This window comes from Labeo rohita, chromosome 7 (assembly GCF_022985175.1).
Source record: "Labeo rohita strain BAU-BD-2019 chromosome 7, IGBB_LRoh.1.0, whole genome shotgun sequence".
Lineage (NCBI taxonomy): Eukaryota > Metazoa > Chordata > Actinopteri > Cypriniformes > Cyprinidae > Labeo > Labeo rohita.
The window spans coordinates 44,229,023-44,253,431 of record NC_066875.1 but is presented as its reverse complement, the minus strand read 5'-3'; the positions used below and the strand labels follow the sequence as shown (position 1 = coordinate 44,253,431).

The 24,409-nt window shown below is 33.8% G+C and overlaps 1 protein-coding gene across 1 annotated transcript in view; it reads left to right on the top strand.

The window, feature by feature from the left end:
• Positions 1 to 24,409, top strand: part of LOC127167970 (cell migration-inducing and hyaluronan-binding protein-like) — a 137,888-nt gene that overhangs the window by 40,691 nt on the left and 72,788 nt on the right. The window contains 5 exon segments of the mRNA XM_051114411.1: positions 16,939 to 17,036; positions 22,384 to 22,521; positions 22,758 to 22,896; positions 23,403 to 23,639; positions 24,023 to 24,202. Coding sequence (XP_050970368.1) covers positions 16,982 to 17,036; positions 22,384 to 22,521; positions 22,758 to 22,896; positions 23,403 to 23,639; positions 24,023 to 24,202 — 749 coding nt within the window. The 5' untranslated portion in view covers positions 16,939 to 16,981.

Sequence of the window (24,409 nt, the reverse complement as noted above, 5' to 3'; positions counted from 1 at the left end):
CATTTGTCTTTCTCTTTATCTATATATCCATCCACCCATTCATCCATCCATCCATGTGTCTTTCTCTCTATCTATCATCCATATATCCATCCATCATTCCTTTCATTCATATCCAATCCATCTGTTGTTCTGTCTATCCGTCCGTCCATCCATCCATGTCTGATCCATATGTCTTTCTCTCTATCTATATATCCATCTACCCATCCATCCATCATTCTTTTCACCAATATCCATCCGTCTGTCCATCCATCCATCCATGTGTCTTTCTCGCTATTCATCCATCCATATATCCATCCATCATTCTTTTCATTCATATCTAATCCATCTGTTGTTCTGTCTATCCGTCCGTCCACCCATCCATCCATCCATCCATCCATTCATGTGTCTTTCTCTCTATCCATCCATCCATATATCCATCCATTCATCATTCTGTTCATCCATGTCTATCTGTTGCATTATCCACCCATCCATTCATCCTTACAGTTATATGTTTTTCTTTGAATTTCAGTTCATTTTAATTCTACTTGCATTAAAGTTTAAATTGGAATTCTACATTCTGTTCTTCAGTTTAAATTCAGGAATTTAATTGGTATATAATAGACGTTCTCGACTCAGTTATGAATGCTGCACGTTTCTGCTATGTAGGCCACTCATTGAGGTTTGTCCCAATACCTAAAATTATACTAAGTGACTCTAACTACCGCACCACCGCCAAAGCACTAAAAATTCATTACCAGCCATTCCAATGATATCCTGGATACTTGTTATTAATTATGGTTCACTTCCCCATGTTTATAAGTGAATGTCTGAGCTGCCTGTTGGATCAGCAGATAACAATCTGATCCAGCTGACGCCTGTTTACACACCACTGGTAAAGCGATTAGAGATGAAGATCATCAAAATATGAAGCTCGTCCAGTATTGAAGTGCTGCGTGCTTTGGCTGCAAATGACTGTTTGCAGTGAAAAAGCATGTGATGGTTTAGAGGTTACAATTTGTGTCTGCTCATTGAATTCGTCTGAAAGCTCATCTGGCCTCTGACACGGAGGTGTTTAGACATCTTAATGTTCTGTAACCCCCTTAGATGTGTTGGATATGCAGTTTAATTCATTTCTGCTCCATTGGCACTGCAGTACGGCGCCATGAGTTAATTGCATTATGGCTGAATCTAGAGCGATTTTTACTCAGTTTATCAAATATATTGTGTTTTGACTTTTCGATTAAAATTTGACAGGTTAAACTGCCATCAGAAAGGCACATAGCGTTATATATGCCACCTTTTCATACATTTTCCAATAGGGCTGGAAAAACTTTTGTTTTGCCTGAATGACAAACACATTTGGAATTCAGCAGTCGTTTTGATCGCTGGTTTATATTTGCTGTGTGTAGCGTATGTTGTCTTTTCCCTTGGCGCTGCAGCTTTGTGTAGCCTGTTGCTAGTTTCCCTGTGGGGATTAATGTAGTTGTATCATATCATGTTGTCTTGAGTGATAATGGTTCACGGGTTCACAACGCTCGCCCTTTTCTTGACAAGCCACCGCTGACATCCTGACTTAACAAGTCTACCTTTGAGAGCGGCTCACCTAATTAAACAAAAACATCATTACTGCACTCTTATGTTCTTTAAATGGGTCGGAAAAAAAGTGACATTAAAAGGAGAGCCCAGAGTGCCGTTTTGGAAACAACCGTAACATTTTAACGGAGAGCTTCCTTGCTAGTTTGAGAGATTTGTGACATCTGTCAAAACAGATTAATCACAACCTCTTAGGCTGATCTGAATTTCTATCTACATCAGGCCTGTACTCCACTTTACCCGTGCAGCCTTTGAGCTGGGATGTGTCTCTGTTAATTTTAATATCTTCAGTAACACTTTATGTGAAGCTCGGTTCAGTGCCTTAACTGTATTTTGTTTATTGATATTTTGAATTAGCTTTTATTTTTTATATTTTAATATTTAATCAAAGTTTTAAAATTTTATTATTAATTTTTATACTTTTTTCAGCTTTTTATTTATTTTTAATGGAGTTGTAGTACTTATTTTAATTAGCTGCCAAGGCAAAGTTTTTCACAGAAAATTTTATTTTACTATATTTCAGCTATATTTCAAATATTATATATTATATATATATATTTAATATAAAATATTTGTATTTAATATTTTAAATAAAATAGTTATAATATTTTTAATTTTAGTTAACAGCTGTCAATCAATTTACAATATTTAAGCAGGATCTGTCTCATAGTGACACGCAGATGACACTTTTACAGATTATATGTGCATATAAAGACACCTGGTAGATTTGTTCTGTTATTTTTTTCACTTGTCTCACAACAATAACATCCTAATTTCCCTGAAGTACATCTCACTGCACAAATTGATATCATGTGGCCATTTTTTCAAGGCCAAACCTCTCTAAAACATTTGGATGAGGGCAGTTTTTTTCTTTTTCATTTTGTTGTAATTTGTGCTTTTGGATTTCATCATCTTTTCATTTAGCATCATTTATTCCCTCAGACCTAAATATTACACTTCTTTAGCTTTGGGGCCCTGAAGAAATTTTTTTTCTGTTTTTCCCGGTCTCTATATTGCATATGGGGTGTTTTTAGGAAGGTTTCATCATTGTGGGAGATTGAAAAAAAGAGAGAAAAGACTGGGAGACTGTGTTCCCTCTCACTGCTGATAAAATGATAGCTTTATACTTTGTCTTATCTACAAAAGGAAAAGAGGCTTTTGGTCCATTGTCAGTGGTGGAAGGAATAAAGGAATCTGCCTTCAGTTGATTTTTGACAGGTATAAGCCTTTATTTCACACGTCGGAGCTTATATACCCTCTCTCACGCTGATATGCCAATGCATGATTGTGTTTGGAAGAAAGCGAATGATTTTAGTTTTTGTTTCTGCTCATCTGCTGCTTGTATGGGGAACGTTTCTGTCTCCTAAGATTATTTTATTTTATTTATTTTATTTTTTTTAATTATTATATTTTATTTTATTTTTTTTAAATTTTGTGCAATCGTATTTTTAAAATATTTTGTAATTTATTTTTACTTTTATTTATTTAGATTTTTCCCCCCATGACATGTAATCCAAAATCTATACTTAAAGGTTGCTTTATTTTAGGTCTTGTAACAAGTTTTGAAGAAGTTTTCAAGTAAAAGTTTCCATTCATGGGTGTGTATGTGCAATTAATTACAATGACAGGAATTTCAGCATCTAGATCATAGTTTGTCTCTCCTCGTATTCGCGAGCGTGTGTTTGTTTCTTTGTAGGTGCGTGTTTGAGTGATGGATCTTTCAAATGTTCCTTGGATTGTGGATTTTGCAGTAGGCGTTCCCTTCCTTCCTTCCTTCCTTCGTCACGTAGTCGTGACCCTTCAAATATGCTTGACCTTTGAGATTTGCGAAGTGTTTCCACCAGCTTCTAAATGTTCTGTTCCAGCACGTTTTTTGGGAATTTTCTTTCCAATTGGCAGGACTTACAAAACATTGTACAAAACCTTCTTTGAGTTTGTGCATTCGTGACAACAAATGTGACATTTGCGGCCTAAAAGCACTTTGGATTTTGTTTATACGTTTTTGTTTTGCAGTGCATTGGCTCTGAAATGGCCATGTGGGCTTTAATTATGACACATTGTCAGTAGATTGAGTACATCAGCTCTCAGGGATGTGCAGTCATGTGTTCACGAGCATCCAATGGTTGCAGGTGTTCAGGCCGTGCAGGTGTGATGCTCACTACACTAAGATAATTATACCTCATTATGATACATCTGCCAAAAACCTCGAAATGACTTATTTTAAAACCACAAAACGCTGTCAGATTCACACATAAAACAGCATCGGGGCGTGGGAAGAGTTTTCAGGATGTGGAGACAGCAAAGGAAATTGACAACACCCTGTTCATCTCAGCTTATGTGTCACTTTGCCAGTAATGAAGATGTACTGTAATGTTCAGAGTCTCAAGACTCTCATAATAATCTTTTTTTATTGAAAGTGTGGGGGTTTTATGTGTGTAATAAATATAATACACTACCATTCAAAATTTTCATAATTTTTTAAAAATGTTTCTAAAAGAGGTTTCTTATGCTCACCAATGCTGCATTTATTTGACCAAAAATACAGTAAAAACAGTAAAATTGCGAAATATTATTACAATTTTAAATAAATGTTGAATGTGTGAATATATTTTGAAATGTATTTTTATTTCTGTTATGCAAAACTGAATTTCAGTGAACTTCAGCATCACATAATTCTTCAAAAATTGTAAATATAAATATAATGCACCACCATTCAATTTTCATAATATTTAAAAATGTTTTTAAAAGAAGTTTCTTATGCTCACCAAGGCTGCATTTATTTGACCAAAAGCACAATAAAAACAGTAAAGTTGTGAAATATTATTACAATTTTAAATAACTGTTTTCTATGTAAAAATATCCTAAAATGTAATTTATTCCTGTGATGCAAAGCTGAATTTCAGTGAACTTCAGTGACACATAATTTTTTATAAATCATAAATATAAATAGAAATATAATACACAACCATTAAAATTTTTCATAATTTTTAAAAATGCTTTTTTTAATTTTCTTATGCTCACCAAGGCTGCATTTATTTGACCAAAAATACACCAAAAACTATAAAATTGTGAAATATTATTACAATTTTAAATAACTGTTTTCTATGTAAAAAATATTTTGAAATGTAATTTATTCTTGTAATGCAAAGCTGAATTTCTGTGAACTTTAGTGTCACATGATCCTTCAGAAATCATAAATATAAATATAACACACTACCGTTCAAAATGTTCATAATTTTTAAAAATGTTTTTGAAAGAAGTTTCTTATGCTCACCAAGGATGCATTTATTTGAACAAAAATGCAATAAAAACTGTAAAATTGTGAAATATTATTAAAAATTTTAAATAACTGTTTTCTGTGTGAAAATATTTTAAAATGTAATTTATTCCTGTGATGCAAAGCTGAATTTCAGTGAACTTCAGTGTCACATGATCCTTCAGAAATCATTCTTATATGCTGATTTGCTGCTCAAAAAACATTTCTTCTTATCAAAACAGCTATTCTGCTTAATATTTTTGTGGAAACTGTGAAATTTTTTTAAACATTTAAAAAGCAGTATTTTTTGATAAATAGAAATATCAACAGCATTTTATTTATTTATTTTTATAACAATGTAAATGTCTTTGCTGTTACTTTTAATCAATTTAATGTGTCCTTGCTAAATAAAAAAAACTAAAATAAAAAAAACTAAAGTAAAATATCACTGACCGCAAACTTCTGAACAGTAGTGTAAATAAAAATAGAATCTACAGCTTTTGCATTTTGGCACAATTTTAATAATTTATAAATATATATATATATATTTTATGCATTTTTATATATATTTTTTTACATTATTTGTTTATTATTTGTCAATAAATTAACTCTTCTATTGCGTTTTTATTTCAACAATAAGAAAATAAAACTAAAACAAAAAGTAACCAAACAAACTAGATATTTAGTACTTTTAATAACTAGTTGCGAGGAAAAAAAAGCAGTATATAAATTCCTTTATATAATCAAAATATATAAAAGTGCAGTGGCACAAATGCAAAATTGTGAAGATTGATCTCAGTTGTGATGACTGCCAAATCCGCAGTTAAATGTCGCTTTTATTCAGGAGAATAATGGCTGAAATGCAGATCACCACCTGTTGGTTTTGGAAAAAGTATGAGAAGGAAAGCAAATGAATTTGCTGGCAGCCGTCCTGCTGAACGCTGGGTGAGCAGATGAGATGACATGAGGAATTAAAAACACTTTTGTCACCGGGTTAGCGCAGTGCTGATGGCTTTCTGCTCACCAGTCGACCGTATCAGCGCTGGCTTTCTGAACTCTCTTATCTCCCATCACGACCTCAGATTCGGGCCTGTAGCAGCCGGGCCTGTCAGACGAAGAATCTGAAACGTGTGTTCGAGAGATTTACCCCATACAGGATTCGTAACGTGTCGTGCACAATTGCTCAATTAGCTTCAAAACCAGCTGCAGCATGCTGGTTAAATCAAAGATCCTGTTGGTGGGAGGCTGTTAGGTTAAGCATAGTTTGTTACTTCTTTTCTGTGCTGGGGAGTAACTAACAAAAAGTGATCAGCAGCAATAATCAACGTTTTGTCATATAATCAAAGTGGGCTGCTTTTTGTGCAGCACCTGGCCATTTTTGTTTTATTTGCACTGTGGTGGGTTTAAAGAAAAGATGCATGTTTGTAGAAGAAAGATTTGATTTATATTCTGAATAGATAAAAGAAGCAATGTGAGGTGCAAGTGAGGTGAACTGTTTTATCCATTTGAAATGAAATGATAAAAAAGGCTGGTAAGAAATCTAAGTGGCCAATAAAGTTAGACATTTACCAGCCACTGTGTCTGGAAAAGTTAATTTCCCATCTTGCGTGTAAAGTCTTTTTCCTCTTATGTGTAGCTTTGGGAAATCTGATTCACTGTATTGAATTTGGTGTGTTTTGACAGTTCATTCTAATCATCAGGATGAAAAAAAAGATTTTGCATCTTTTTGTGTGTGTGAATGTAAGCGAAACAATTTCTCTGCTCATCTTTTTTGTCATTTTTATTATTTTATTTTTATTTCAGTTTAACTTTAATTATATTTTTATTTATTTATGTTATTATTTATAGCTTTAGTTTTAGTAACTTTAGTACCCCTATTATTTATTATTCATATTTTTATTTTTTATATTTCATGTTTTTACTTTAATTTTATTTAAAGTTTGAGTAATTTTGTTATGGTTTTTGTCATTTTTGTATTATCAATTTTAATAAAATTAAAAATATATATTTTTATTTATAACTTTAGTTTTTGTAACTTTAATATCTGTATAAATAAATTAAAATTAAATAGAAATACAAATATTAATAAAAATGAAAAAAGCACTTCACAAAATGTCTAAAATTGAAACTAAAATAAAAATAAAAGATAATTTGATATTAATCTTAATTCAAAATTTATAATACAAAAGTTATAAAATCACAACAAAATTATTCAAATTTGAAAAATAAAATTAAAGTGAAAGCACGAAATATAAAAATACAAATATGAAAACTCTAATGATAAATAATACAGGTACTAAAGTTACTAAACTTAAATCAATAAATAATAATATAAATTAAAAAAATAAAAGTTAAATAGAAAAAACATTTAAATGACAAAATCACATTAAAAAATTACTAAAACTTAAACTAAAATAAAAAGATTAAAAATAAAAGCTAATTCAATATTAATATTAATTCAAAATTTATAATTAAAAAAATTATAAAGACACAACAACATTACTAACCTATTTTATTTTATTTTATTGTAGTTTAGTTTAGTTTAGTTTAGTTTTATTTTAAGTAACTTTTTTATGGTTTTAGTTTTAGTTAATCACATCAACCTGGTCATTACTTCAGCTTCAATTTACATATTTAAATTATATAAAATGTCTCATTTTAAATACAGTCTACTTGTCTCTATTTAAACTTAAATATATATATATTTAAGTTTAAGTTTTTCATGTAATATTTTTATTTTATTTTATTTCAGTTTTTCAATTTCACAAAACACTTTTAATACTTTTAATTATACTTAACAACATTGATACACAAATGATATTTAATTAAAGCTTTTAGAGTCTTATTTGTCGTCAGACAGTCTCTACTGTGTAATTTCTGCACCTTTAAGGTGGTCAAAGTGCTAACTTAGTAGCAGGTTCAAAATGGTCTGCAAACTCTAAGCAGCTTTGTCGTCTACCAGGTGAACGTGAACCAGTTGATCAGCCGTCTAGACCATCTCAGTGCAGGAAACCTCAACCTGGTTCAATAAGCCTGTTTTGAACGTCCTCCACCTCATGCGGTTTCCCTAAAGTGAGGTGCTCAGTCCGTCGGTGACCTCCACGAGCTTCAACAGCCGTTCAGGTCAGAGGTGCAGTGCTGCGTTAGCAGTAAAAACGCTCTTGTACTTGTCACCGACCGCCTCCGTCAGCACAGCGGCGCGCCTCAGTCTCAGCTGGATTACAGCGTCCTGGAGAGAGCCGGCTGTAAAAATAGCTGTTTCAACACCAGCTCTTTCTGAAGGCTCAGATTCCCCCTGGCCTCCGGAGAGCGGCTATAACCTTCACCGTCTTCCGTTCTCTCCCCGTTAGCACACACACCGCTCTCATTGAATTAATCATCACTGCTCATCACTCCAGAGGCCGTCGTACCTTTCGCCCAGCTCGCTTACGAGTCAACGTACGGCTCGTCTTCTCTCAGGAAACGCTGCTGAATGAAGGAGTTTTATGCTAGGTTTTTTCCACTGACCTATGCATGGGTCTCTCAAGCCAAGTTAAAAGGGCATAAATGCTGATCTTGGAAAGATATTAATGTAAAATCTGAAGTGAATGTACACAGACGGGCTGAAACATCTGATCTGTCATAATTGATCTGTGCAGCAGGTCTTGTGGTGCAAATGCTGCTTAACAGAACTTCTGCTTTATGTAATGTGATTAATAATAATCAACAGCAGAGCTGACGAGAAAAAAAAAGAGAGAGAATCACTCACTGGTCTCATCTGGATAACTTTAAAAGCTTTAATCAGTTGCATACAGAAACGCATCAACTGCTCTCTTTGTTCTTTTGTTTGTCGTTTGTTGCTTTGTTCTTCATTTTATTACTGACAGTCTACTCGTCTCTATTGAAGCAAAGTTTAGTTAATTGAAAAATACTTTAAAGCAAGATGCCATTGTTTTTATTTATTATTTAGAATTTATTTGTTTGTTATTGTTTAGTTTGCATTAATAATAATTTTATTCAAAACAACTTACAAAGCAGTTTTATATCAGTTCATGCAATACGTGAATCAAACCAATGACTTTTGCATTGCTGTTGAGATACGGAAATGTAAAATAACTGAATAAAAAAGTAAATTTGAAATGTTTACATTTATGCATGTCCCGGAAAATATTGAAAAATAATTAAATAATTATTTTTTTACACATAAAATATATAAATAATTGAGTTTTAAAATTTGCCAACTTTCACTTTTGAATTTACATTTGGCAGATGCATTTATATAATGCAACTTATATTGCATTCATAATAAATATTTTATATCCAGGCATGCATTTGATGAATCAAGCCTGTGACTTTTGCATTGCTATAGTGCCGTTCTGGTTGAGCTATAGGAACGTAAAATAATTAAATGCTTAAAAAGACTTTTAAAAAGTGTCATTTTGAAGGTTTGACTGTTAATTTTTAAATGTATGCATTTGGCAGATGCATTTATTTAATGCAACTTATATTGCATTCATAATAAATATTTTGCATCAGTTCATGCATTTCATGAATCAAGCCTGTGACTTTTGCATTGCTTAAAAAGACTTTTAAAACATCTAATTTGGAAAGTTTGAAACTTTTAAATTTGAATTTACATTTATGCATTTGGCAGATGCATTTATTTAATGCAACATATATTGCATTCATAATAAATATTTTACATCAGTTCATGCATTTTATGAATCAAGCCTGTGACTTTTGCATTGCTGTAGTTCCATGCTGTCTGAGCTATAAGAACGTAAAATAATTAAATACTTTCTAAAGACTTTTAAAATGTTGAAGGTTTAAAACTTTTACATTTGAATTTACATTCATGCATGTGGCAGATGAATTTAATGCAACATATATTGCATTCAAAGTAAATATTTTATATAATTTTAGTTCATGCATTTCATAATTCAAACCTGAGACTATTGCATTGCTGTAATGCTGTGCCATTTGAGCCATAGTCACATAAAATAATAAAATAATAAAAAGCAGATGCTTTTATTTAAACTGACTTACACTGCATTTAAATTAAACATTTAATATCAGTTCGTGGATCTTTGACTGTTGCTTTGCTACAGAACTACTGAAGCGTAATTAAATACTTTACTGTTTATGCTGTGGTAAAATTGAGAATTGTACAAATTTGCAAAACACTACTTTGTCACTACTTTTATGTCATGCACATCTTCATGGGGCATATTCAATATATGCAAATGTGAATTACATTCAGTATGCTGTCTCATTGATATTTTGGTCCATTTCTAATTCATGTAGACTACATTTATGATGCAGCTTTTTAATTTTTAGAGCCTCTGGTCACTGTCATTGTATGCAAAAGAAGCTGCTTCAACATTCTATTAAACTCCCGGAGAAAATCAAACAGGTCTGGAGTGACATGAGGGCGAGTAAATGATGACAGAATTTCCACTTTTTTGTGAATTATTCCTTGAAGGTGTCACGTCAGCAACTTTCTCAGCCGTGGAAGCTTCGAGAAGCGACTCATTTTTATGTGCCTGAGAGCCTGTTTGACCCAGAAGGCTGATGAAAATGGCTTTTAATCTGCTCCGCAGTAGTCAGTAGTCCCAGGACTTTTATAGGCTATGGTAATTGCGTTTATATATTAAAAACCTGTGGTTCAGGTTTCCAGCCTTTATGTTTCTAACATCATCGCAGCGACTGCACTCCAAAATGCTTCAGATTACAAAACTGAATGTTGCAATTAAATAAATGAGGAGTTTTCCTATCGGATGTTCCTGTTGAAGTTCATCCACAGTGTGCAACCGGACCGCCGAGGCCCGTCGAGCTCATAAAGTTTCCTTTAACTGCTGCTCTGGGTCAATCCTGTTTGCTCCCATAAAAGTCAGGCAGGATGTTTGAAACATATTTCATGGTAATGAAAGGGAAAAGAAAAACCTCCCATCCTCTTATGTGCGTTCCATTCCCTGATCATTATGACTCATGATAGTGTCTAGACATGTGATGTACAGTAGATATTTTGCTATACCATGTACAACACAGCAGATGTGTGTATATATATATATATATATATATATATATATATATATATTTATATATATAGACACCCACACACAGACATAGAGGTTGTGTAGATTCTATGCTATTATGCTCACCAAAACTGCATTTATTTGATCAAAAATACAGTAAAATCAGTAAAATTGTGAAATATTATTACAGTTTCAAATATCCGTTTTCTGTTTGCATATATTTTAAAATGTAGTTTATTCATGTGATGCAAAGCTGAATTTTCAGCATCATTACTTCAGTTTTTAGTGTCACGTGTCATATTAATACTGAATCATCTTTTACTTTTGTATTTATTTTAGGTTAGGTTTTGTTATGTGCTTTTTTCATTTTTCTTAATATTTTTATTTCTATGTAACTTTAATTTATTTTGATTTCTTTTTTTAATTATTTTATTATTTATAGCTTTAGTTTTAGTAACTTTTAGTAACTTGTATTATTTATCATTACAGTTTTCATATTTTTATTTTTATATTTCATGTTTATAGCATTTTAATTTTAATTTTAATTTAATTTAATTTAATTTTATTTTATTTTATTTTATTTTATTTTTATTTTATTATTTTACATTTGTTTAATTTTAAGTTTTAGTTAACCACAACAACTTGGTCAGTACTTTAGCTTAAATTTACTTATTTGAATTCTATAAAATTTCTAATAAATGTATTATGCTCACCAAAGCTGCATTTATTTGATTAAAAATACAGTAAAATCAGTAATATTGTCAAATATTATTATATTTTTAAATATCTGTTGTTATTTGCATATATTTTAAATTTTAATTTATTCCTGTAATCAAAGCTGAATTTTAGCATCATTACTTCAGTCTTCTGTGTCATGTGATCCTTCAGAAATCATTCTAAAATGCCGATTAGAATTACAATTTTCAATTGCAAAATGGTGGGAAATTAGGAAAATAGGCAGGAATTAGACTTGATTGTTGAGTGATATGGAACTAAAACCATTTTTTGTCTGTTCATCTGCAATATTGTCTTGTTGTCACATTGATATATGCAACTAATTACTTTTAATTTGATCAATTAATCTTCATATAATGTAATTAATTCAGTTACAATTTTTAATTAATAGACAGCTCTAACACGAAGCATTATTCTTCATCGAACTTCCAGTTATATTGTAATGACTGTATGACTGTAACTGCGATAGAAACCCACTCATGTCATGAAACGAGCTTTTGCTCATTTTGCCTGTCTCTGAGACGGCAGACTTTGTTGCGTGCAAGTTCTTTTGCTCTCTGCTGATAGGACAGGGTCAACATGAAGGACAGGGGTGGAAGTGTGTTATCTGTAAGGGCCACGGAGGGCAACAGTCTCTGTAAGAAGATAGACAGCCCAGAAAGAGATATTTGACTCAAACGCAGATAGCATTGGGAGGTAAATCCGGGAGGCGAGGTCTGGATTGAAGCAAAGCTTGTCTTCACAAGGGTGATGTAATGTTTTGGAATAGACTTTCTCAGTGTTGGGGATTTGTAAAGAAGAGTAAGAGATGTCTGAGAGGGCATGCAGGAGTGGCAGAGAGGTCTGCAACCGAGCAACGTGAAAAGAAACTCAATTTGTACGCTTTCTGGAGAAGATGTGAGGTATGCTTTACTGTGCAAAACTCACCGCCTGGATGCTAGAGTCTTGTGGGTCATTGCTAAGGTTTTGAGGGATTGCTAGTTGAGTTTTCTGGTATTCTGGCTTTAATTTACTTTTTTTATTTATGCATTTGGAAGATGCTTTTATCCAAATAATGAGTCCAAATGTGAAACTTTGTTGACATTTTACTCATTCTCAGGCCATCCAAGATGTTAATGAGTTTGTTTCTTTATCAAAAAAGATTTGGAGAATTGAGCATTGCGTCATTTGTAAACCAGTGGATCCTCTGCAGTGAATGGGTGGCGTCAGAATGAGAGTCGAAACAGCTGATAAAAACATCACAATAATCCACAAGTAATCAACACCACTCCAGTACATCAATTAACATCTTCTGAAGTGAAAAGCTGCATATTTGTAAGAAACAAATCGATTATTAAGACGTTATAGCCTTAAACCGTCTCTTCTGGCCAAAATAGTCAATAATCCATAATGCTTCCTCAACCATCTCCTGTTGTCCTCTCGCATCAAAATCCACCAAAATTTTTGAACTATTTTGGACTGTTTTCACTGCATATTTCACTCCTGATTCAGACGAGACAACTTTTTTTTTTACTGGAGAAAGCAATATTATGGATAGAGGACTCATATTTTTAAGTTACAAATGTCTTAATGATGGGTTTGTTTCTTGCAATCATGCAGAGTTTTGCTTTACAAGATGTTAATAGATGAACTGGAGTGGTGTGGATTACTTTGTGGATTATTGTGATGTTTTTATCAGCTGTTTGGACTCTCATTTTGACGGCACCCATTCACTGCAAGGATCCAATTGATGAACAAGTAATGTAATGCTACATTTCTCCAAATCTGTTCTGATATAGAAAAACAAACTCATTATGAAAGCAAATTGCCCAAAATTCTTAAAATTGACCCTAAAATCTTTGGTTTACTTGTTGACCTTAGCCTTAAATTAACAAAATGCATAATTTGAGAAACAGTATCATTCATGTATGTAGCACAAATGGTGATGGATGACTTACATTACAAAGCTGAATACTTAAAGTGGTTTGGTCACTAACGATAGGTATGAGCAACACTAATCACGATGCTTGATTTAGCAATGCCACTAATTATTTGTGCAATATTATCTTTGGATGGTCATTCTGTTTGCATTACATCATGGGGCAGCTGGCTAAATCTAAAGATAGATATGTGTGTTTGCATGCAGCATCCAGACAGCCGGTCCACTGCTAACACACATAGGCAGAAGATTAAAATGTGCTTAAATGAAGAGGAAATTGCGGTGGTTAATAATGCACATTTATGTTAAAAATGCATGCAGAGCTGAGATGAAAGATGCATGTCACCTTTGAACGCCTTAGCATGCGTCAGCCTTGTAGATCTCGTGGTATTTGACTCAGGGGAATCGACGTGCATTAGAAAACCCAATAAGGGGATTTTTTCCTGTCGATTTTCACCAAATTCCATCACGCCAGGAACAAAATCAGTGTGCTGAAAGTAAGAGAGCAGACTGCTGTCTGCTGACTTTTACACTTAACTGCATGGAAAGAGAAGGTGGTGCTATTTTTGTGTGCGCAGAAGTCAAACCACGCCACAACTTCTATTTACCAGCAAAACACATTTCCATCAGTGTGCTGCATATCTAAATGTGATTTTGAAATGGCAGTTTGCACAGCGTGACAAGGATTTACAAACTCTAAAATGCAACATCAGGTGTTTTTTAAACAGTGTAAGCAATATATGAAGTCATGCACATTATCTACTATTCAAAAGTTTGGGGTCGGTAAGATTTTCTCTTATGATGCATTTAGTGGTTAAAAATACAGGACATTGGCACTGAGAGCCCAGTGGTTAGTGTGCTGACACATAGCGTAACTGTGCTGCCGGCGACCCGAGTTCGATTCCCGTCTTGAGGTCCTTTGCTGATCCTGCTCCCACCTCTTCACCCAATGCTTTCCTGTTTGCTCTCAACTGTCCTATCAAATAAAAAATGCGAACAAAAAAATAATAATAATAAAGGAAAAGCAGAAATATTATTACTATTCAAAATAACTGTTTTCTATTTGCATATATTTAAAAATGTAATTTATTTCTGCACAGAAAAGCTGAATTTTCAAAATCATTACTCTAGTCTTTAATATCACATGATCCTTCATAAATCATTCTAATATGCTAATTTGCTGCTCAAGAAACATTTCTGATTATTATCAATGTTGAAAACAGCTGTGCTGCTTAATATTTTTGTGCAAACAGTGATATATTCAGAATACTCAAAGGCAGCATTTATTTGGAAAAATATTGGTCAGGTTATTGCATCCTTGGTAAATCAAAGTATGTTTGTCTTGTATGATGTGTAGATGTTCAAAGTTTGTTGATTCTTCTATTTAAAGGGTTACTCATTAATCACTTACCCCCATGTCGTTCCAAACCCGTAAAAGCTTCGTTCATCTTTGGAACACAATTTAAGATATTCTGGATGAAAACCGGGAGGTCTGAAACTGTCCCATTGACTGCCAGGTAAATACCACTGTCAAGACCCAGAAAAGTATGAAAGACGTCGGGTCTTGACAGTGGTATTTACCTGGCAGTCAATGGGACAGTCAAAATCCTCCCGGTTTTCATCCAAAATATCTTAAATTGTGTTCCGAAGACGAACAAAACTTTTACAGGTTTGGAACGACATGGGGGTAAGTGATTAATGACAAAATGTTCATTTTAGGTTTTTTAAGTTGCAATGTTTTGTAAGTGATTTATCCATAATAACTCCTTATTCTCTTGCAGGTCTCATGCAAAGTATCTCTCATTGGCTCTTAAAGGGAGAGGCCTTTGACCCACTGATGCGGCACCTGTTGCACCAGGTCAAGATCTGATAGCAGAATAAATCACCATATGGATCATGGAAGACTCAAATAAACTCATACTCCATCCAGCACAGGCTTGTGTTTTCATTTTTCACCGTTATTGCCAGGCACTGCTGTGAGCCACATTATATTTCCTGTTGCGTTATCAGATGCGCTCTAATCTTAAAGAGATAGGGCACCCAAAAATGAAACTTCTTTCATCATCCATGCACCCTCTTGTTGCGAAAACACATGTTTTTTTCCTTTTCAGTGCAACACAAAAGGAACAAAGTGTCTGGACTGTTCTTTTCTGTACAATGGGATGATGTTCAGTCAAGCTCAAAAAAAGTGCCATAAAAGCAGCATTAAAATATCCCTATGCCATATTCCAAGTGACACGATAGCTTTGTGTGAGGAACAGACTGAAACTGAAATTGAAATTGTCCGTTCTCCTTTGGCATTGCACATAAGAAAAAAAAAAAGACATGAGACTCAGTAAATGAAATATTTGGCTGGTCATCAAGTCAAATTGATTGTCATCTTGCTGGTTTATTCACTCTTGCGCAGCTGTAACATATTGTCACTTGCATTGCATTTTTAACAAACCAGACAAACAATGTTCCCACAATCCTTTGCACAGACCCAGATGGGAAAGGATTGCAATGCCAATATGATGAGACGTTGGCAGTTGCAAACCATTATCCCTCAATATGTAACAAAGACGGCAACAGATTCGTAGATGCATAACAGCACAGGCTTGACATGTCGGACAGGTCATGATGCAACTGCTACTTTGGGACAAGGAAGCCATCACGCCTCGGGCAGATTAGCAGTGCTAATAAACATCACGACTTGATAACGCCAGTGCAGAATATCAACAGAAACAAGTCATTTAGGCTGAATCTGCATCCCTAGAAACACCTTTTATGTGCAAGAAAACATTTCCCTTGTTAAATCACACGGGTTAGTCAAAGGAAGCATTGTCAGGTCTCTTTCCTAGTCGTATAATTGGTCTGTCAAGCATAGCTGGAGTCTGTAATGGCGAAACCAGGATACAGGATCCCGTGTATGTCCATATCGGTTATGTAACTTTTTATATAACTGCATTTAAACAAGCACACCGTTATTAGCGAGGCAGTACCTGAGCCCTCGGCCCCTCGGAGCCTTTGATCCTTTATGGAGGTTCAAGTCGTATTGCTGGTGCTCTTGTAATCTCTTTGAAGATAACCACGTAACCTTCAGATCTAGCAAGTTTCAAAGGAATGCAAAACTGGGGTCCAACTCATTCAGATTCTGGCAAACTGACAAAATCGCTGGCCGGTTTCTATGGCAACGCCGCACACGCTCAATGACACGTTTGGTCATAGTGTCATACGTGCCCAGAATGAATCGAGCGTGCTTAAGGTGACACTCGGATTACATCTTGATATTCACTGGGGCAGCTGTAAGTGGGGCATTTGTAAGCCGATTTGCCTTGACAATGAGAAAAGTGAAAACAATAATTATTTTTGTAATTACTCTATGTTTGGTGGCATAGAAATGACACGCTTTAGCATTAGATGTAAATGAAGTCATTGTGTGTTTTTTGTGTTTTGTGTTGCAGGTGAGGTGCCTTTAAACTCTGGACCAAATCAACAGTGCTGAAAATGAAGATCTGTGTTGCTTTTATTGTAGTAGCTGTTCTTCACATCACTCAGGCTGGTGAGTTTCTGCCTCTCATGCTCTGATGAGTCAGTTTTGTCACAAAGTGCTTTAATGGCATAACTTTTTGCATAAAATAAATGAAAGATGAAAATATTAAAACATGAAATAAAATAAAGTAAAATATCATTCTGAAAGCATAAAATATGTTTTCAGTAAAATAAAATATAAATAAAACATGTTTGTTTTGCAGGGTTCATATGGTGTTTCAGTGGTATGACTTTTTGCATAAAATAAAATAAATGTCCAAAATGATAAATTAGAATCTAAAATAAAATAAAGTAAAATTAACATTATAAAATAATCAATTAAAATATTCAAAAATGAAAAAACTACAGTAGCTCATTGTACTTTGAAAGCATGAAGTATGCTTTTGGTAAAATAAAATATAAAATGTAAATAAAATGTTTGTTGTGCATGAGTCGTGAAATAAAATAAAAATACAAAATAAAATTAACGTACATAAAGTATAATTAATGTTATAAAATAATGAATTTAAATATTCAAATTGAAATTAAAATATTTTAAAATAAAATAGAAATTTGAAATAAAATGTAAAAATATACATAAAATATGAAAAAATGTATCTTTAAACTACAATAGTTCATTTTATTTTGAAAGCATAAAGTATGCTTATAAAATAATTTAAACAATTAATAAAATCTAAAATTAAAAGATTTCTTTGAACCACAGTAGCTCACTGTACTTTGAAAGCATGTTTTATTAAAACTTTTAGTTAGTTTTGCATGAGTCATGAAATAAAATGTATGTAAATGTATGAAATAAATATATCTTTAAAGTACAATAGTTCATTTTATTTTGAAAGCATAAAGTATGATTATAAAATAAAAAACAAAATATTAATAAAATATAAATTTTAAAAGTTTCTTTGAACTACAGTGGCTCATTGTATAATATAAAATGTAAATAAAATAAAATATTAAAAAGTATCTTTAAACTACAGTAGCTCATTGTACGTTGAAAGCATAAAGTATGCTTTCAGTAAAATAAAATGTATGTGTTTATTGTGCATGATTCATATTGTTTTTCAATGGCATGTTTACTTGCATAAAAATTAAATAAAATTAAAACATAAAATAATAAATTAGAATATGAAAATAAAGTAAAATTAAAATGATAAAATAATCAATTAAAATATAAAAATATGAAATAAAAATATTATAAATTAAAATAAAAATATGAAATCAAATCTAAAATATAAATAAAATATGAAACTAAATGTATTTGTACTTTGAAAGCATGAGGTATACTTTGAATACAGTTATAAAATATTAAATAAAATATAAAATTAACACGGTCATAAAAAGGAATTTCTTTTAAAACAATTTAAAAAGTTTGTTTTTCTTTAAAAGCATGAAGTACAGATGAACTTTCAAACTGAGTTAACATAACATTAAATGTTATAGCCTTGACTGCAGAATTTCTCTGCCCTAATATTAACAATTGCCCTTTCTGTCAGTCATTCCTCTGTTATCTGCTTTGCAGGCTGAATTGTGACATTGCCTGATGTACAATGTCAGAGATTAGCTAGCATGTGGCCATCCAAAATATACCGACATTCTTTCAGTATCATTTTAATCCGTCCGACAGAGAGAGACCGCATGACTAAGAGTCTTGATACAGAAGAAGGCTCTTGGATTTAGTTTGCCAAACCCACAGAAGCCTTTTTAGACTTTTTTTCCCCCCACTGTGTTTCATTCTAGTCCAGCAAACTTTAACTCTGTTCTAAGCCAAAACCCAACAGCACAATCCATATCTTTATAGGCCCGTAAATGTAGCACATTTCTGCTCCTTTCAACTTTGCTCAGCAAAGTAGCTTTACTGTAATTTAACAAACCAACATTGCTTTCAGACCTTGTAGCTGAAAATGTGATTTGCAATTTTAAAAAAGCAGCACGGCCTTCCACATTAAAAGTCAAAATGAACATATTCCACAGCAGAGGGTCATAATGGTTGCATGATTCAATACAATCGCCCGAATCCATGCAAAACCCATGTTTTTATGTGCATTTAGAGTGGGATCGCTCCTTTGGGGTTGTGGTATTTTCAGCAGTGCCTTAAAGCGAGTGGATTCCTCTGGGAAAATCTGCATTTGAACAGCTTTTTGTTGACGACACAAAGCGTGATGGCTTTTCACAATTTGCTTTTGCGGCATGGATTCTGTACACTGTAAAGGCTGGCGATGAGATTAATGTATCACTTCAGGACAGCTAGTTAGTGGTCACATAAAAGCGCTTGTTTGAAATGACAGGCTGCTGTGTTTTCTTTGATTGTGTCGTTCTCTGAGAGCTGAGCTCAGGATGAATGGGGTAATTTATTAAAGGCACGCTTATTCTAATAGTTGCTTTGTTGTTCTTTCATTGCCTGTCCTTTAAGTTAGCTACGCTTCCAGCTTTGTTTTTTAAGAAAAGAAAAAGTTTCTATTTAGCAAAATAGACTTTTGCTTATGTATCCACATTGTGAAACTGATATTTTTGTAGTGAGTGTGTGGTTTTTATTATAAAATTATAAATACTTATAAATTACTTAATATTAAAATATAATGCGGTATTTAAGTGTTATGCATGCCGTACAAAATGTAGATGAGTTTGTTTCTTCATCAGAACAGATTTTTAGAATCACATCATTTGCTTACCAATGGATCCTCTGCAGTGAATGGGTGCCGTCAGAATGAGAGTCCAAACAGCTGATAAAAACACCACAATATTCCACACCACTCCAATCCATCAATTAATGTCTTATAAAGCGAAAAGCTGCATCTTTTTGAAGGAGAAGTCCACTTCCAAAACAAAGATTCACATGTGATGTACTCACCCCCTTGTCATCCAAGATGTTCATGTCTTTCTTTCTTCAGTCCTCAAGGTTTTGAGGAAAACATTTCAGCCATTTTTTCTCCATACAATGGACTGCTAGAAAAATCCTGAAATGTTTTCCTCAAAAACATCCATGCTTTATTGTCCTCTCACATCACAGTCAACCCACATATTTGTTTATTACCATTTGGATGATTTTTGTAAATGGTGCTTGATCTGTGCATATTTCTCTCCTGGTTCAGATGAGTCAACAATTCACTAAAGAAAGTAATATTATAGATAGAGGACTTGTATTTTAGCTGGAATCAGCAGTTTGAAGTTGGAAATGTATTAACGATGGATTTATTTCTTACAAACATGCAGCTTTTCACTTCACAAGACATTAATTGATGGACTGGAGTGGTGTTGATTACTTGTGGACTATTGTGATGTTTTTATCAGCTATTTGGACTCTCATTCTGACGGCACCCATTCACTGCAAAGGATCCACTGCTGAGCAAGTCATGTAATGCTACATTTCTCCAAATCTGTTCTGATAAAAAAACGAACTCATCTACTTCTTGGATGGCCTGAGAGTTAGTATATCTTCATAAATGTTCATTTTTGGATAAACTATTCCTTTATTTCTTCTTTGCATGTTTTCATTTAGTGGAGGGATGAGAAAAATAAAGTATGATTGTGTGTTTGATCTCACCAGTCGCATCAGCATGTCCACCTGAAGCAATGTTACATTTAGCTGAAGTGAATCATGATTATGAACTTTATAATTCGTCTGATGCAAATCTCTCCCAGTAACTGACTGTATCCTCCCAAACATCTTCACGACATGTGCTAGACTCGTCATTTTTTAATTGCAATTTGGGCTAGTACTCCCTTAGGGAAGAAAAATAAAAATGTAGATCTCTTTAAAATAGATCTCATCTGTTTTAATCTTTATATTTTATTTCAGCTTTGTTTCAGTTACCAAAAAAGTTACCATAAATATTTTTAAAAATTATAAAAATTTTAATGTTTTTTAAAGAAGTCTCTTCAGTACAATTGCTTTGTATTTGAATATATTTTAAAATGTAATTTATTCCAGTGATCAAAGCTACAATTACTCCAGTGGTTAGTGTCACATGACCAGAAATCATTCTAATGTGCTGATTTGCTGCTCAAGAAACATTTTTTATTATTATTATCTATGTTTAAAACAGTCGAGTATATTTTTTTAGGATTCTTTGATTAATAGAAAAATAGAAATAGAATAGAAAAATCCAAAGATCAGCATTTATCTGAAATAAAAAGCTTTATATACACCATACCATTCAAAATCTTGGAGTCAGTATCTTTTTTTGTGTAAAGATATTATAGATATTAATACTTTTATTTAGCAAGGATGCTTTAATTGATCAGAAGTAATGATATAATATTACAAAATATTTCTATTTCAGATAAATGCTGTTCTTCTGAACTTTCTATTCATCAAAGAAACATGAAACAAATCTACTCCGCAGTTTTCAACATAATAATAATAAATGTTTTCTGAGCAGCAAATCAGGATAATAATGATTTCTGAAGGGTCATGCGAATGGAAAAACAGCTATTTTAAGTAGTACAAATATTTCAAAATTGTGCTGTACTTTGGATCAAATAAATGCAGGCTTGATGAGAAGAAGAGAATTCTTTAAAAAAAAAATTAAAAACTTTTGACTGGCAGTGTATATATAATTTACTTTTAATTCTTAGTGTAATCTCTATTCTCAGCTATTTCTATGTCTGCTAAATGTCTGGGGAAAAAAAAGATTTGATACTTAAATGAACATAACTGATACCCCAGAATCTCCTGAGCTATGAAAGAGCAATAAGCCATTCCTCTGGGTGATTATTACTGTCATTATTTTTGTTGCTGCATCTCAAGGCTTTGACTTTTTGTAGCGCAAAAGAAAACGCATTAGAAAGCTCAGTGAAGCCCTTTACTCTCATTTCAAAGCAGAGATATGGAAATGTTCGTGATGAAAGTTCTCAGCTGCTCTGGGTCTGGAGATGTGCCATGTGTATTCAAATCAAGTGCGTGGTTCTCAGAGGTTTTTACAGCATTAAAGGGAAGAATGAGACCCTTTTAATATGTGATGACACTTAAAAGTCTGATTGCAGTCAGAAACATCCGCCTGTGGTTCAACCGCTGACTTCTTTTTATCAGCGCCGTAATAGCAGACGAACTGTTATCGCGGTCAATTTTAGTCTAGACATCTGAGATATATAGGTCATATCTGTTGACATCCAAATGTTTGTTTCATTTGAAGTTTTTTCCTTGTATCAGACATCTATGTTTTTGTGACCCCGAGGTCGATTTATTATGGTCATGAAGTGTTTCTTCTTGGAAAGGACATTTTGAGTTCTGACATGTTTTCATAGTATGTTAAGCTTTTTAATCTCGGTAGCTGAAGTTTTATTTTTTATTAAATGAGAATTCAATGAAAAGTTTCTGAACATGCAGGATAACTTATGTTACTTATTCACATCTCTTCCAGTTTGTCCAGATAAGCTGCCTGGACTACAACCCTGGACTCCCGGTTTCAATGAAGCCCACAGAGTCACCATCGGATATGGCCGCAAAGTCATCCTCACCTCATCCGCGACCGTTCATTCCATCGAGATCCTCAACGGAGGTAGATCTTCCTGATAAAACTCCTTCAAACATCTCCACCACATTAAAGTGCCATGAAGATTTTAATCCCTCACGTTAAATGCGAAATATGATATGAGCCGTGAGAGGCTTTAAATCAAAACACATTTCAGACGTGGAATATTCTAGAGTTTGATGGGGGAATTCCATACGTTCCATGCCAAAACGTAACAATCTATTTGTTCTTTTAGAACTTGGTTGATTCTTTTGTTCTTTCAGGGAAGCTTGTGATCGCCGATTCCAGTCGACCCATTTTTTTGCGGGCTAAGCATATTCTCATCGGAAACAAGGGTGAACTTCACATCGGCAGTCCAGAATGCCCTTACAAAGGCAACCTCACCATCTCTCTCTTTGGCAGGTATGAATACAGGCTTTGAAAAATCAACAGACTTGCTAAAACACTCCTGCATAAGGGCACTTACAGAGTACAGAAAGTTTTGGAGGGGAACTTGACAGATAGAAATGTTCTAAGCCTGTAATTTTAAGTCATCTTAAAGGATTTGGGCTAAATTTAGAATCAGATAACCGACAGTCAGTTCTTGACTGTAAATTTGAATTGGCCAAACCTCACAGGAAGTTGAATGGTAGTTTGAATCACAATACTAGAAAAAGAAATGTATTGAATTTTAATTTAGTAGAGGCAATGCATTCTGGTAGATATGCATGATTCTGGATAAAACGGAGAATCACAGTTCATCAGTTTTTTTTCTGTTTAGAATAGTGCTGTCAAATGATTAATCGTGATTAATTGCATCCAAAATAAAAGTTTGCAATCTTAAATAAGAAATTTAAAAAGCATTCTGTTCAATTCTGAATGCATGGGACTGTCTGATAATGTGATTTGTTGTTGTATGTTTTAAAAAGGTCTGACGACAGCGATGTCGGACACAGTTATTTTGGCCGCAAGTACATCGGCGTAGGAACTGGAGGAACCTTGGAGATTCACGGCAAAAAGAAGCTGTCATGGACGTTCCTGAACAAAACCCTCCATCCCGGGCAGGGTAATGAGAACAGTTACCGTTTCGAAAAGAGCTGGGGCAACAGAGGCATCATCATTCACGTCATCAACCCCAAGACCGGAGAGGTGCTGCACACGGATAGGTCAGTGGGACACAGTCTCTCCCCTCGACATTTTTTACTCTTAAAGTTCATTTCTAATGAATGCATGCTGGCTTCTTGACAGATTAAAGGTTGTTGCTTCAGTACATCATGTAAAACCAACTAACTGATGGTTTTAATGTGCGGTTGGAATTAAAACAGCAATTACAAATCGACTGTCAAAACAAACAGCTCTTCCAAGTTGGCATCATCGCAGGCGATTGATCTACGACTATTTTTCATTAGAGAAATGAACGTCTGTTATTGAATCACAGCCTTCAAATAAAATCATTCATACTTAGTATGCTTACCAGCTTCTGTAACGTTCCTTGACTGGTCTATGATTAATCTCTGTGACCCACTTTTATTTGTGTGTGTGTGTGTAGGTTTGACACATATAGGAGCAAGGACGAGAGCAGACGACTGGCCCAGTATGTAGACAAGGTGGAAACTGGGCAGATCTTGGCCATGGTGGTTAATGATGAAGGATCCAACAACCTGGAGGATCTGGCTAAAAAGGCTCTGACTAAGCTGGGTAGCCAACACTTCCATCGACTCGGATTCCGGTACTATGACCCGCAGTAGTTGCTTATCCGTGACCGCTCTAGAATTTGCTTTAGCATTAGTTGAGAACTGGACACTGAATTTAGAGCAATCTGTGGTCCAGTCAGGTATGCGAGTGTCAGTCAGCTTAGCTGCATTCAGATTTTCCTCTTTGCATCGCTGCCGGTCTGAGACCGGTGAAATATATTTCTTGAAATAGCATCTAAATC